This window comes from Macadamia integrifolia, chromosome 11, assembly GCF_013358625.1.
Source record: "Macadamia integrifolia cultivar HAES 741 chromosome 11, SCU_Mint_v3, whole genome shotgun sequence".
NCBI classification, from domain to species: Eukaryota; Viridiplantae; Streptophyta; class Magnoliopsida; order Proteales; family Proteaceae; genus Macadamia; species Macadamia integrifolia.
This window is the reverse complement of record NC_056567.1, coordinates 20429563-20444292: the sequence shown is the minus strand read 5'-3', so window position 1 is coordinate 20444292 and position 14730 is coordinate 20429563. Positions and strand designations below refer to the sequence as shown.

At 39.2% G+C, this 14730-nt stretch overlaps 2 protein-coding genes across 3 annotated transcripts in view; one reads left to right on the top strand and one right to left on the bottom strand.

Annotated features, from left to right (window-relative positions):
• Window positions 1-14730, top strand: part of LOC122093666 (alpha-mannosidase At3g26720-like) — a 59893-nt gene that overhangs the window by 13124 nt on the left and 32039 nt on the right. The gene's annotated exons all lie outside the window — the stretch shown is intronic.
• LOC122093668 (tRNA dimethylallyltransferase 9-like) lies at window positions 4742-5961 on the bottom strand (the record flags this gene model as incomplete). Its single annotated transcript, XM_042664052.1, is given in 3 exon segments — window positions 4742-4784; window positions 5285-5338; window positions 5448-5961. Coding segments are annotated over 3 exon segments (391 nt in total), but the record flags the coding sequence as incomplete, so codon positions are not given.

The window sequence follows — 14730 nt, the reverse complement described above, 5'->3', positions numbered from 1 at the left end:
GGCGCAACATGATCGAACGAAGCATGTAGAGATCGATCGTCACTTCATCAAGGAGATGCTGGAACAAGTAGTTATTTGTGTTCCATTCGTTCAATCCAATGCCCAGTTAGCTAATGTGTTCACTAAGGGACTTGGTAGTAAAAAATTTCATCCAATTCTTAGTAAGTTGGGCACATTTGATATCTATGCACCAACTTGAGGATGAGTGTTGTAATATGGGTTCAAGAGGTATCTTAGTCCTTGTACCTATTCTGGAATGTTCTCTCCATTATTATAATTTATAAATAAAGAGGGGTTGTTGTCTATTGAGAGAAGCCTAATTCCCCATAACCAACATTTTTATTTAACGTTTTAGTTGTTTTTGGTTCAATCTAGTTGAAGCAATGGTTCAATTTAAGTTATGTCTTTTCCCTTACTGTTTTAAATCTTCTTAAGTCAAGATAATAGTCTAGTATATTTTGAATAGGAGCGTGAGCTGTAATGGGACTCGAACTAGTGGTTTCTTAGTTTCTACTTGGCCTTTTAATGGCCTTATAAATAAAGATGGGGGGTTCAACATACCCCATAATTTTGTTTTGGGTAAATGACAATTGGGGTACACAATGTTTGGTGAAACTCCACCTAGGGTACCCAATGTTTGTGAAATTACATTTGTCGAACTTATTTTTATATTTTCCATTATACCCCAATCACCACCACTGCCGCTACAACCACCATTGCCACCATTGCCACTACAAGTCTACAACCGCCACCGCCACCGCCGCCGCCGCCGCCCAGAACCATCCTACACCATCCTCTTCCCCTTGCAACCACCACCACCCACCCACCCATGCAACCCCACACCCTACTTACCCGCCCTTCCCTACAACCCAGCCTCACCCCACCCTCCTCTGCAACCCAACCCCGCCCCACCCGCGCTTCTTTGCACTCCCCGCCTCGTACCGACCTTGTCTTCACCAGTTGACCTTACAACATTGGCTCTCAATACATCTCATACAGGAACATGGCCATTGCCTTTCTCCATATGGGACCCATATTGACGTAACATCCACAAATTGCGCACCATTGAGCTCCTTAGTGCTGCCAAAGTTGTATTCATTCAAGTAGATTAGGAGCGAGGAAGTTGGTCTCTTTGTTTTGTTGCTCAAAGATGAATCTTGTGCAGTGGTTGATGTGAATGCCAAGGTGGGTTCTCCCTAAAAGAGGACATGACTTACCGGATGTTGATAGGCAGAAAGGACAACAGATTCCAACTCAAACCAGTTGTACAGGAAGCATTTAAGCTTCTTGGAGATTTTAACCTGGCCAATTACATCACCTACTTGGTCATCACCCCATCCCTACAGAACGCATGGCCTGCCCCAACCCACCTTTTGCGGAAAAGAGGAGGAGGTAAGGGTAGGGGCTCCCTGCAAAGCTGGCCCTGCACCCGCCCCCAACCATCTCCATGCTTTGTATGATGCTGCAATTGGAAACTTCAGAAGTACAAACCAAACAGGGACTGTAACAGGCTCCCTTGTTTACCCCAAGAGAAGCTCCAATTCCAAAGGTTGCAAGTCCTTTGATGGTGAAAACATCGTCTCGTCCCACCATTCTTCTTATTGATCGCAGAGGTAACTTGAAGAACATCCCATTTTGTGATGTTCTGAAATTTCCAGAAACTGACTTCCTCCAACTCCAAAGGTTCGAGCTTGCCGGTGAAGAATCAGTTCAGTAACTTGTCAGCCATAACAGGTGAGTTCCGAAATTTCCAGAAAGTGAATTCTTCCATGATGACAGCAGCTGTTGAATCGCCATCTTCTCTCTCTCTCTCCAGATATGGAACCAAAACCCTAGCCTTATGCACCACCGCCCCCACCCCCACCCAAACAAAGACATTCTGAAAATACTAACTTTTCCGTTGTTGCAAGAATGTGAAACAGTTACTTCTCCCTCTCAAATTGTGATTTGCGAAATTTGGGCAAAGGGCGAGGGTGGGGGCGGGGAGAGAGTGAATGGAGTTAGCGATTTCAAGTTGGTTAACACCACTGTTGAACACCAATTGCCAAGAGATGCAGACGGCTATGGAACAGGGCTTCTACAGCTAAAGGTCATCATTCTTAGTTCTTACAGGGGCTTCCCTTCCCTCCCTTGCTCTCTTTCCCATTCACTTCCATCACCCAAGAAATCACCAAGGGTAAAATTAGGATTATAAAAAATTAATGAATCTCAAACGTAATATTGTTTAAACATGAGGTATCTCAAACATCATACTTATGAATGTGAGGTGCCTCAAATGATACAATTCCAAATGTAGGGTACCCTAGATGGAATTTCACCAAACATTAGGTACCCCAAATATCATTTACCCTTTTGTTTTTAGAAAGCTAAGCTGCTGCTGCTGTTCTCTTACATGCATGGAGATCTTCCTTATGTTTTATCAAGGTTGGTTGGTGTTTGATCCTTCAAAACACCTTGCAGTGAGAAGCCCAGGTGACCTACTCTTATCCCTGTTCTTCTCTTTCTTTCATCCTTCTTCCCCTCCATTAATCAAGTAAGTAAACCTTGCTTTTCTTCAATCTCTTATGTTCTGTTTAAGAATTCATATGCAAGTGTTTTTTTACTTGAATTAATGTTGAGGAAATCTAACCATCAGATCATCCTCAACTTTTGGGAACTTGTTCTTATGCTTAAAGGAAACCTTCGACCATGACTAGAGACTGATAAGACTATATTTAAGTTTCCCTATTCTGCCCTTTGATCTTATATTTGACTACCTTCACTTGACTAACTATGTTGGTTAATATTGTTGAGAATTAAGTCATAAGATCAGAATCGATTGGACATTATAAATCTGTTTTCTGAGTATTATTCTCATTGGTGATTTGACTGTTATATCCCCTTCCCAGTATCACTAGGATTGCTTCATAGCTCCTGATCCAACCATTGAATCGATCTGGTGGAACAAAATCTAATGTAGAACCAGTTCCCAATTAGACAACTAGGAAATAATTCCACAACAGGATCTTTCAGTACTAATAACAGTACCTTGTTTCACCAATTAGTGGTTCACTTCAGAACACTTAGATGGCCTCAGTTCTCAGGAAGATTCAATTGTTGCGTGAACAAGGAACTTCAATCAAAGGTAGACAAGGGTCAGAGAAAGATCATACCAAAATCTACACTCCATCTACCAATAGGATGTGAAGGAAGTCTCCATGGAAGTCTTCTGTCCAGGAACTCAGATTTGAAGGTGCCGCAGGGAATTTGAACTGTCCAAATCCCCACTACTGTCGATGGATCAATGGCACACCTTGCTCACATATATTCAGCAGTAATAGGGGTGAAATAAGAAGGCCATGAAACCCTTTGTGTACACTGATTGCAGGCACGGAAAATGGTAACTAAGGGTAAAGGTATGAAAGAGAAGGAAGGGGAAAGAAGAAGAGGGGATAGGAATGTGTCTCTCACCATACATTGCCTCTCACAGGAACTGACTCAGCCATAATTCAAAGCAAGTCTTCTCTCAATCATCAAATCATGGGGTGTATGGAACCCCCTTAATTTAATTATATTTAAAAAAAAAAAGATCCACTTTGCAAGGGAATACCTATTACAATCCAGTGAAATCATAATGGTAATAGAAACAATCCTAAACTGAGATTATAAATGAAACAGCAACTAAAATCTAGCTAGCAACTACTAAATATGCTCTAACAAGATTAGAAAGTAAATAAGATAACAGCTACTAAACACAATTTATCAAAATAGAAACTAGATAATCTTCCATGCAAACAGTAACTGTCTTTTGACTAATCTCTCATGCAAGCTGTCCCTGGGACCCACTATAGCTGCCAAAAATATCTTCTTTTTTTAAATCTTCTCAAAGAAAAGAAATAACCACCCTAAAATCTCTCCAAGCAACAGCTATCTGGGTCCCATGAATTCTATTAAATTCTCCACATATTGACCTCCATGCAAGGCAGCAAATACACCCTAAATTATCTTCAGGCTATGGCCAAAATGGGCCCAAAAGATCTGATAGATCTTCCACAGTTTCTTCATCCATGCAACCTGTCCTTGGGTCCTTTATGATATGCTCCATCGAACCAATCAAGAACCAAGCCACACCTAACCAAGCTGTCTCCCACAGTGATTTCTGGACTGTTTTGGGGCCTTGTTCCTGCAGCCACACCTGGGCTGGAACCTGTGATCTACATCAGAACCCGACCTGAGTTTTGGTCTCATCTGACCACATGATTTTGATATATGTTTGATCTCCCTAATCTGGGTTATTTTAGTCTCTGAATTCGATTCTGTGGTTAGTATTGTTTGATTTCTCAAATCAGTTCTACATTACATATCCCTGTAAATCTTTGTACTTAAAGATGTCCAATATAATGCAAGCTTTACAGCTTTCTATGCTACCATAGGATAGCGTAATGTATGATTATATAAGGTACAATGATTTTGTTCTTTCCATATGGTCCAAGCAATTGCGGCTGCAAAACAACCCCCAAAGCTGACTTTTGGTATTGCAGTTCCCAAAAATTCCTCGGTATAATATTAGCATCTGAGTTTGTGAATACTGAGGGATATGGTATATTAACAATTAATATGTAAAAAGGAAAACATCACCTAACACAAGTTCATTACATCTGTCAATCAACAGAAAGGATTTCAAGAGCCAGATATAGACAACATCAGACTTCTAAAAGTATAGTCCAATCCAATGGCTAAGACCCTAAATCATACATTATACCTTCAGATGGGTGCAATATGTCAATCAAATGGTGTGGCACTTCCTGCAAAGAAGTAAAAACAATAAAAATAAACAAACAAATGCCTTTATCAAGTCATTGATATCAACTAGAAAAACACTTGAGAACAACAGATATGCTCAGCTCAAATCATGGTTCAACCAAAACAGGTTTACAAATTTCATGCTTCTATAGATTAGAATTACTTAACAGAACAAACCTATAGCCTGGCTTGAATGTAATAATCATAAAATATATTCCAATTACTGAAAAGAAAAGAGGGTGGGTCTTCGAAAAAAAAATTAGTGTGTTCTTCCATATTAGATGCCATTTAATTGCTATGTTTACATTTGTTAGAAGCATAACTCTCCCGCAAGAGTAACGTGGCCATCTCAAATGAAATTTTATGAGACGTACAATCAAATTCTACCAGAATATATAATTGAAGATTGTCAACAATCTGAACTGAATTAATATTCGTATGAGTGAATACCCAAAAGAAAATTAAATAAATAAATAAATGCATGAGTAGAGAATGCAAGCACCTTCCTATCGCTCAACGAAGGCTTTGCAGATCCAACATCGAGTCCTCGGTATACCTGCCAAATCTCTCTACTCTTAGTTTCTTCTATGGTAGTAATGCCAATTAACCCATCTTAAAGATACAACTACTACTTCCAATTTCTCACAAAGAAGGGAAATGCAAACCTGGACAGAGTCGGCGCTGATGATTTCCCCATTAAGCCTCTTAGCAAGCTCCAAGGCAAGCCTGCTTTTACCAGCGCCAGTAGGTCCAGAGATGACTATGACCTTCTCCTTATTCTTCTTAGTGTTCTTCATCGTCTTCGCATCTAAGGTGGAGGTGGAGGTGGAGGAAGAGGTAGCTACTGACGAGCAACAGCGGCGACAGGTAAAAGAGAAGGCTGGGTTTGGGAAGAGAGGGCATTCTGCAGAGGCAGCGAACCTTAAGCTCCATGTCCGCAGCCCAACTCCGCCACTCATTTGTGAAAATGCGACAATGAGAACACTCAGATTTTGGCGCTTTCAAAAATATTCAAGCAGATTCGAATAGGTTCCGATTTCCGAAGAAGGCAGAATTGGGTCGGATCGGACACATTTATTACCTACCTAGTTTTAATTTAGTTTTTACCCATGGTCCGTGTCAATCCATGAGAATCAGGATCGCCCATGACCGACATGCAACCGATCCAAGTGACGAACAAAAAATTTAATCAAAAGACAGGTTCAGGGATTTGGCTGATCTCCAATTCTTGATCTACCAATCTCCCATCAATTCTTTACCAATGAACGACACCTGTCCTCATTAGATCCAACGGCTGTAGATGAAGTTTCTTTTTTAACTATAAACCCTTATTCCCAAACCACAAAACTGTTTAAACCCAAACCACTTGCTCTTGCTCTGTGAAGCACAAGGACGAAGAAGAATCAGGGACGAAGCTATGAACCCTACTTCCTTCCCTATTTTCAAGTAAGATCTGAAATTGTGATAGACTCTGCAAACGAAGAAGAAGGAAATGAAGAGCAAGGAGGAAGAAAAATCGCCTGCCCGGTGTGCATCGATCTTCCTTCCAACCCTGGAAACTGAGCCCAAGCGTAAGAGAGATATGAGAAGAAGCTAAAGGAGGGGCTATTGTTCTTGAATCCGAAATAAAGAAGAACAAGACAAGTGAAAAATGAGTTTTTTAGCAAAAAATGAAGCACTGGAAGTGCAAAAGAAGAAGAATGCTGAGAATCGAAAGCTCATCTTGAAGCGGGCAGAAAAATATGCAGCAGAATATGTTGAATAGGAGAGAGCTAATCAGATTAAAGTGAGAGGCCAAGCTAAAAGGAGGTTTCTATGTTAATCTAGAGACCAAGTTGTTATTCATTATTTGTATTTGTGGTATCAAACAACAACAACAAACTAAGCCTTACCTCAACTTAATGAGGTCGGCTACATGGATCCAAACATATTAATAATGGGAAATGACAAACGAAAAATGAAAAATACAATATGAAAAGTGAGAGGTGGAAGATGGAAGATGAAAGAGGATACAGCCCAGCAAGGCAGGAGAAACTCAGCTAAATAGGGTCGGCCACATGGACTCTTGCTCTCCAATAGGCTCTATTCGAGGTCATACTTGGTACTAGGCCTAAATCGCGCATATCATTCCTCAGAACTTCTCCTATGGTCATTTTAGGCCTACCCCTAACTCTTTTATCCTGCTCAATCTGAATCATATCACTCCTCCTTACTGTGGCGTCACTAGGCCTTTGTTGAACATGACCATACCACCTAAACGGTTTTTCCAAAGCTTGTCATTTTCTAGGCCACTCTCAAATCTGCTCTAATACACTCATCTTTACTTTATCCTTCCCAGTTTTGGCGTACACCTATCTTAACATCCTCATTTTTGTCACACATCTTATGTATATGACACCTTTTAGCTGCCCAACATTCCGCTCTGTACATCATGGTGAGACGCATTATAGTCCTCTAGAATTTTTTTCTTAAGCTTTGAATGAATACATTGGTCACACAACACCCCAAGCACACCTCTCCAATTTATCCATCCAACTTTAATGTGAAACATCATCCTCTATGTCACCTTCTTTATTTATGATCGATCTAATACATCTAAAATAGTTATTTTGTGGAATCTCACTTTCCTCAATCTTCACCATTTCATTATTTATCATAGAGTGACTTAAATTACACATCATATATTCCGTCTTCGACCTATTAATTTTAAAACATTTTGTTTATAAGGTTGATCTCCATAGTTCTAGCTTAGTGTTAATCTCTGCTTTAGTCTCATCCACTAAAACGATGTCATCTGCGAAGAGCATACACCAGGTACCTCATAAAGAGTGTTCTTGGTTAATTCATCTATGATAAGAGGAAACAAGTAAAGGCTTAAGGATGATCCTTGATGTAACCCAATCGTAATTGAGAAGTCTTTAACTTGGCCTCCCATAGATCTCAAAGTCACTATGCCCTCAGAAGGTAAATAACCTCTATTGTGGATCTACTTAGCATAAAACCAAATTGATTCTTTAAGATATGAGTTTATCTTTTTATGCAGGCTTCAATATCCTTCTCCTACAATTTCATAGTACAACTCATTAATTTTATGCTTCTATTGTTATTGCAACTAACACCCTTTAATTATGAAGATTGTGACAACAATGCTTCTCCTCCAATCATTTTAGCATCTTCATTGTGTACATAATCTTATTAAATAACCTTATTAACCAAGCCGCCCCACATACTTATGAGGCTTTCCACACTTCTATTGGAATCAAACTTGGGCTCAGAGTCTTACCTGCTTTTGCAAGGCCACTTTAACTTCCTTCACACTAACCTTTCGAACATACCTATGAGGTGTGGAATCTTGTTGAGTAAAGTCATCTTTCAGGTCAATCCTACTCAAACTATCTCGATTTAATAGGACACAAATATACTCATCCCATCTCTTTACAATATCCTCATCTCTTGCCAACACTCTTCTATCCTCACCTTTGATACACCTCACCTAGTCGATCTGTACTTTTTCTTTCTCTTGTCTTTGCTATCTTATAAATAGCTTTTTCCCCTTCTTTCGTGTTAAAGTTGTTATAGAGATCATCATATTTCTTCACCCTAGCCATCTCTATGACCTTTCTAGCATTGTTTTTTGTATCATAATACCTCTGTTTATCCTCTATTTCTCCAGTCCTTTGCCAAGCCTTGAAACAATCTTTTTTTGGTTTTGATAGCCACTTGGACCTCTTTATACCACCACCAAGCTTCTCTGAAGGCTTGACGACTACCCTTCGCTTTCCCTAGCACATCTTTGACAATCCTTTTGATACAAGTCATCATCTCATTCCACATCTCATTGGTGTCTCCCTCCAATTTCCACTTTCCTTGCCTGGCCACATTATCAAAAAATGTTTTAAAGGACTCCCCTTTTAGTCTCCACCATTCATCTTATGATGCATATGTTCTCTCTTTCTACACTCTTGGGCGTTGAGGTACAAATCCACGACCATCAGTCTATGTTGGATGGTTAGGCTCTCCCCATGAATAACCTAACAATCTTTACACAAATTTATGTCCACCCTTTGTAACAGGAAGTAGTCTATTTAGCTTGAATAAGTCCCACTTTTATAAATAGCTAAATGCTCATCTCTTTTCTTAAAGAAAGTGTTCACAATGGCAATATCATATGCGACCACAAAGTCTAGGATTGAGATCCCCTCTTCATTTCGCTCTCCAATCCCATAACCTCCATCTACACCTTCATATCCTCTATGATCTCTTCAAACATGTCCGTTCAGGTCACCTGCAATGATAATAGCTTCACCCTGGGCTAAACAATGCACTAGACCATCCATGTGTTCCCCAAAATTACCACTTACTACTTTCATCAAATCCTACTTAAGGTACATAAGAATAAACAATATTGACAACCAACTTCTCCAACACTAGTTTAATGGATATAATCCTATCTCCCACCCTATTAACCTGCACCACATCCTTTTTTAGTTCACAATCCATTATTATCCCAACTCAGTTTCTGTTACATCGTTCCCCTGAATACCAAAGTTTAAAGTCATCCAACACTTTAGCCTTGTTAGCCTTCCATATTGTCTCTTGAACACAAGGAATGTTAGTCTTTTGTTTCCTCATAACATCCACCAACTCTAGACTCTTACTTATGAAGGACCCAATGTTCCAAGAAGCTAGTCTAATCCTACACTTATGGGCTAAAGTATTTCCTATCACTTGCCCTTGTCGACTTATCACCTAATTCGGGCGCTGACACGGCACGTCGCTTATTGGGGACGCCCTAGCAGAATGTGGTATCAACGCAATGCACCCCAAAATAAGAATGATTTTGCAACTTCTCCAATTGAGATAGATAGTCAATGGTGTATTTCTCAAAGTGAACAAAGCAATTTTTTTTTTTTTTATGTTTCTTGTTCTTTTTTATGTGTTGTTGTAATTTTGTGATACTTATTTTTATTTTTTCAAACTCTCTGAGAAGCAATGCATAATTCAAAAACTTCATTAAAAGAAAGATTGTGGATGATGGGAAAATTCCACAAAAGATATGTTCTATTCCAACTTTGGATTTAGGGTTTTCAATACTTCAGTATTCAAGAAAAATAATCAACTGGCCATAAAAATAAAAAATAAATAAAGAATCAGGTGATTTTGACGAAGAAGAAGGAAACGAACTCAGATTTTTGGTTCTACAAACCCTATTTTGTTCTCGCTTCCCCTTTGTCTCTCAGATTCCCCTCTGCTACTAAAATAACACTCTAGTTCCTCTATCATAACCCCTCTTTTAAAGGAAACAAACTTGTATGTGATTTGGTGGTTTTCAAAAAGCAACTTCATCTACAGATGTTGGATCTAATGAGGATAAGTGCCGCTCGTTGGTGAAGAATTGGTGACGAGCCAAATCCCAGGTTGAGAGGGGTTTGGCTCATCTCCAATTCTTAATCCACCAATTTTCTATCAATTCTCTACCTCTTTTTGACATATGTTCAATTCTAATCCTAGGTTGAGACACAACCCTTAATTTAAAACCCTTTTCCCCCAAACAATACTTTGGCCATGTGGTTGAGGTTGCCAACAAGGACAACCAGAAAACAACAATCTCCCCATTTGTAGTTATTGGAAATCATCTCATCACCAAATACACTCCAAAGCTTCGATAAGAAATCTCTCTCCCTCTTTGACAATAAGTACAAAGTGAGGCACCAATGGACTCCCCCTGAGTCGAATACGGCGGTAGCAAGCAACTTGCTCCCACTTTCCTAATGACCCAAGTGCTTGGGAAGAACCACCACTCCTAGCTTCTGCTTGAGGAACTCAAACTGCTATTTGGGAAGAGTTTAGTGAAAATTTTAGCCACCTGCTCTACTGTGGATGTAAATTTCATTTTGACTTCACCTTCCATGACTTTATCTCTTAAGAAGTGATAACAAATAACAATATGCTTCATTCTCAAATGCAACCTGTGTTATTGGAAATGTTGATTGCACTCATATTTTCACAAATAGTGGCTCTACCTACTCTACCTCCACACTCAGATCTCTCAACATCTTCTTAATCTATAACATTGTGTACAATAAAATGTAGCTGCAATGTACTCTGCCTCTACATTTGAAAGCGAAATTGATTCTTATTTCTTGTTATGCTAAGCCATCAAATTGCTTCCCAAATAGATGCACCACCACTAGTGCTCTTCATGTCATCAACACACCTTGTCCAATCTACATCGAAAAAGGCCGACAAACTGAAGCTCTTGACCTTTGGATATCATAACCTATACTTTTTGGTCCCCTTAAAGTATCTAAAAATTATCTTCATTTCTGCCACATGAGTCTCCTTTAGTCATGTTAGGAATCTAGTTACCATGCTTATGACTTGTAAGATGTCAGACATATCAACTGTTAGATACAGTAGGCTGCCAATCATTAATCTATAAGAGGTGTGATTAACTGATGAAGATTTATCTTCCTTGCTCAATTTACACATAGTCATCATAGGTATACTAATAGGCTTGCAATTCTCTATGATGAATCTTTTCAAGATCTCCGTCACATACTTGGTTTAAGATATAAAGATACATTCTTTTATTTGACTAATCTGCAAACCCAAGAAAAATGAGGGTTCACCTAACATGGAAATTTTAAACTCGTCTTGCATTCTCATTACCAAGCTCTGCATAACTCATCTTTGTGACCTCAAAAAATGATGTTGTCTACATATACAACCACCACGCGCTGACTGCTTTCTTTAGTTCTGATGTAGAAATTGTTGTCCACTACCCCTTTCTTAAATTCAAACTAACACAAGTAAGTGTCCACTCTGGCATACAATGCTCCGGGAGCCTATTTCAAATCATACAATATATTTCTTCAACCTGCACATAAGAGTGGCACTCATCTGAAATAATCAAGTTGTTCTATGTAAACCTCCTCTTTCTCTCTAGAGCAATCTCTCCCAGTGTGGGATACAAGCATCTATAGGAGTGTCTATACGCATCTTCTTAATACTATAGATGTGAGTGATCAAACTACATAGGAGTGCTCATACACATCTTTTCAATCCTATGAGTTGAAAACGTAGTTGCTTAATAAAATCATAGATCCACTCTAACACTGCTCATCGACATAAGTGTTGTCTCAAGTGGATACTCTCCATCAACACCCAACTGCAGTACACAACTACCTATCATAAATCTCTACATCGAGTCAAAATGATATATCACTCCCTCTGTCATTAGTCTTGAAATATCCAACTCTATTCAAGTTCAAACAACTATCATGATCACTAGAAAATTGCATTCTAACAACTGCCACTAGAAATGATACCAATTGAATCTCTTACCTATATTGATATATACAAACTTTGATTGTTGGCTGCTCTATACACAACTGCATGCCTCTAACCATCATTGACGTCCTCAATTGCTTTGTCCTCTTACTGACACTGAACTGCACATCTAATGACTGTTCCATCAAGATGTAAACACTCAAAAGAACTGCATTCTGTGTCAATTGATGTCTCTAATCCAAGCACTACTGCAGGAACTTTATTGTCATAAGTTGAGTCTTGCTAGGGAAACTGATAAACATCTAATGGGCTCCCCCTCTCTTGTACACCTAGTGCCTGGGAGATGTCCTCACTCTCACACCTTGTCCGAGTGATGTGAGGGTGGCAAGGGTAACTACACACACCTCTGTGTGCCTCTCTCTCAATCTCAACCGACCAATTACCTTGGGATTTTTGCTTGGTCTGCTTTGGTACCTGTGTCTGTTGTGTACCTTTCACTCTCCACGCACTATATAAAGCCATATGAGACTCACCACAAGGCTGTGACTGGTAATGTATTGCCTCTTTTTTTTTTTACATGTTACTTGTATGAAGCCATGCTCATGTAATCTCTAGAAAGATGTCCCTTCTATGCAGTGTTTGCAAAATGCTCAGATTCACCACACTTAAAACACTTCACTGGATTTTCTCTCAGTGTCTTCACTCTAACTTAGCACTTTACAATTCTATATCCCTACCCATTGCACCTGTAGTAATGCCCATAGAAATGTGACTGCGTCACTGGGAGCTGAAGTACCAACTAGGAGGTGATCTATGCCGAGTAGTAGAAACCATCTGTCTAGGCCACTAGTGACTGAACATGCTGAACCTGTCCTGCTCAATTGGTCTCTCCTGGTAAACTCTGTAAAGTTTGTTATAACCACCAACTTTGCCATTGTACACTTTTCCTCTGTTCCCTATATGAACTATCTACTTATCTCTATCTCTGATCTCTATATTATGTGGACTACCTTCATATTGTACTCGAGGTGTAGGAGATCTGATCTCATTATTATGCCTTTGTTATCTCTTCCTTTGTCTTCTTTGAACTCTCTTATGTGTCTTTCTTGTGGTCTGTCTATGTAGATCTCCCTGATGACCCACCTTACTCTGTAATAAAACTAGAGCTGATGATGGGTGGTTTCTAACATCCTATATATTAAGCTGATGTCTATCCATCTCTGCAACCATAGGTGGAGTGGATGACTGTCTCCTCTGTAACTCAGCCAACTGTGTTTGTAATGAAATGATCTCTACTTCTAATTCTTTGTCTAGCTTCTTAAGATCATTTGAAATTTCATTATTTCTTCTAATCACTCAAGACTGCACATCTATTTTTTTTTCTCTCAAAGCTAAGTTTTCAGACTCTAACCTTATACACACCTCACTTTGTTTTAACATTTGATCTTCAAAAGAGTTTACACCCCAAGGGTCATCACTGGACTCCATCATCCGTGATGTATAAGAAACATCAAGCCTTGATAGTTGTGCTCTCAACATTGTGATTACCTTTTCAATGCTATTGCATCTCTTATGTATGATGATAATTGTCCCTCTAATGCTTCAATAATGAAGCTACCTTCCCTCAGATGTGTCTTCAAATTAAAGATGATCTCATCTTGAGCTGCAATCATCTCTCCAACTATCTTCACCTATGCCTCAACACACTTCGATCCATTGGTGGAGCACTTATCTGAACATCTAATCTCAACCTCTGATGTAGACTCTAACTCAGCTGACTGACCTGCTCTAAGTTCTAACTCATCTCCATATTGGTTATATAGTATTTCCTATATAGCCCTAGCTGATGTGCATGTACTAACGTTAACACCACACTATCTTCCAATCCATCTAACATGATTTTCCTACCTTAGAGTCAACACTGGAGTTTGCACTCCCATTAGCCATTGCACTCCATAAATCATATTTCAATGAGCCAATGTATAACTTCATTAATATCCTCCAAAATATAAAATCCGATCCATCAAATAAAGGAGCTCCAGAAGTAGACATATCAACTACAACCATTTTCAATTAATCAAATAACTCTGAGTTGTTAAGCTGTCTCAAGAGCCTTAGTTTTGATACTAATTATTGGGTCCCAAATGACACTGGGATTTGGGTGAATCAGTGTGTCCAAAAACATTCCGTTAGCTGGTTATTGGCTAATTACCAATTGATGTGGCTCACTCTCAGTTAAAGTCTATCAATGTTGCTAAGAGCTTCTATTCGTACTACTGACAATTCTCACTATTGCACAGAGCATACTCATATAAACTATAAACTATATTGTTGTGCAAAGCTGTCTCACAACCCCTACATTGCAATCATGGGTTCACGCATACACAATCGTATACACATCCATACTGCACCATCAAGTTGTCAGGTCTACCAAATCTACACACGAATCCTCCAGACAAGCACTATAATACATGGTACACACATGCACATCCATAACATAAAAAATATGTGCTTTGACTAGTTGCCTACATGCACGGAGCAATGCCCATTGTCGAACTCAATATCTACCAATATTGATTATAACTGCACCCACAACTAGAGAACACATGCCCAATTTTCACCAATGACATACAATGGCTAGGTCTTCACCCTTGT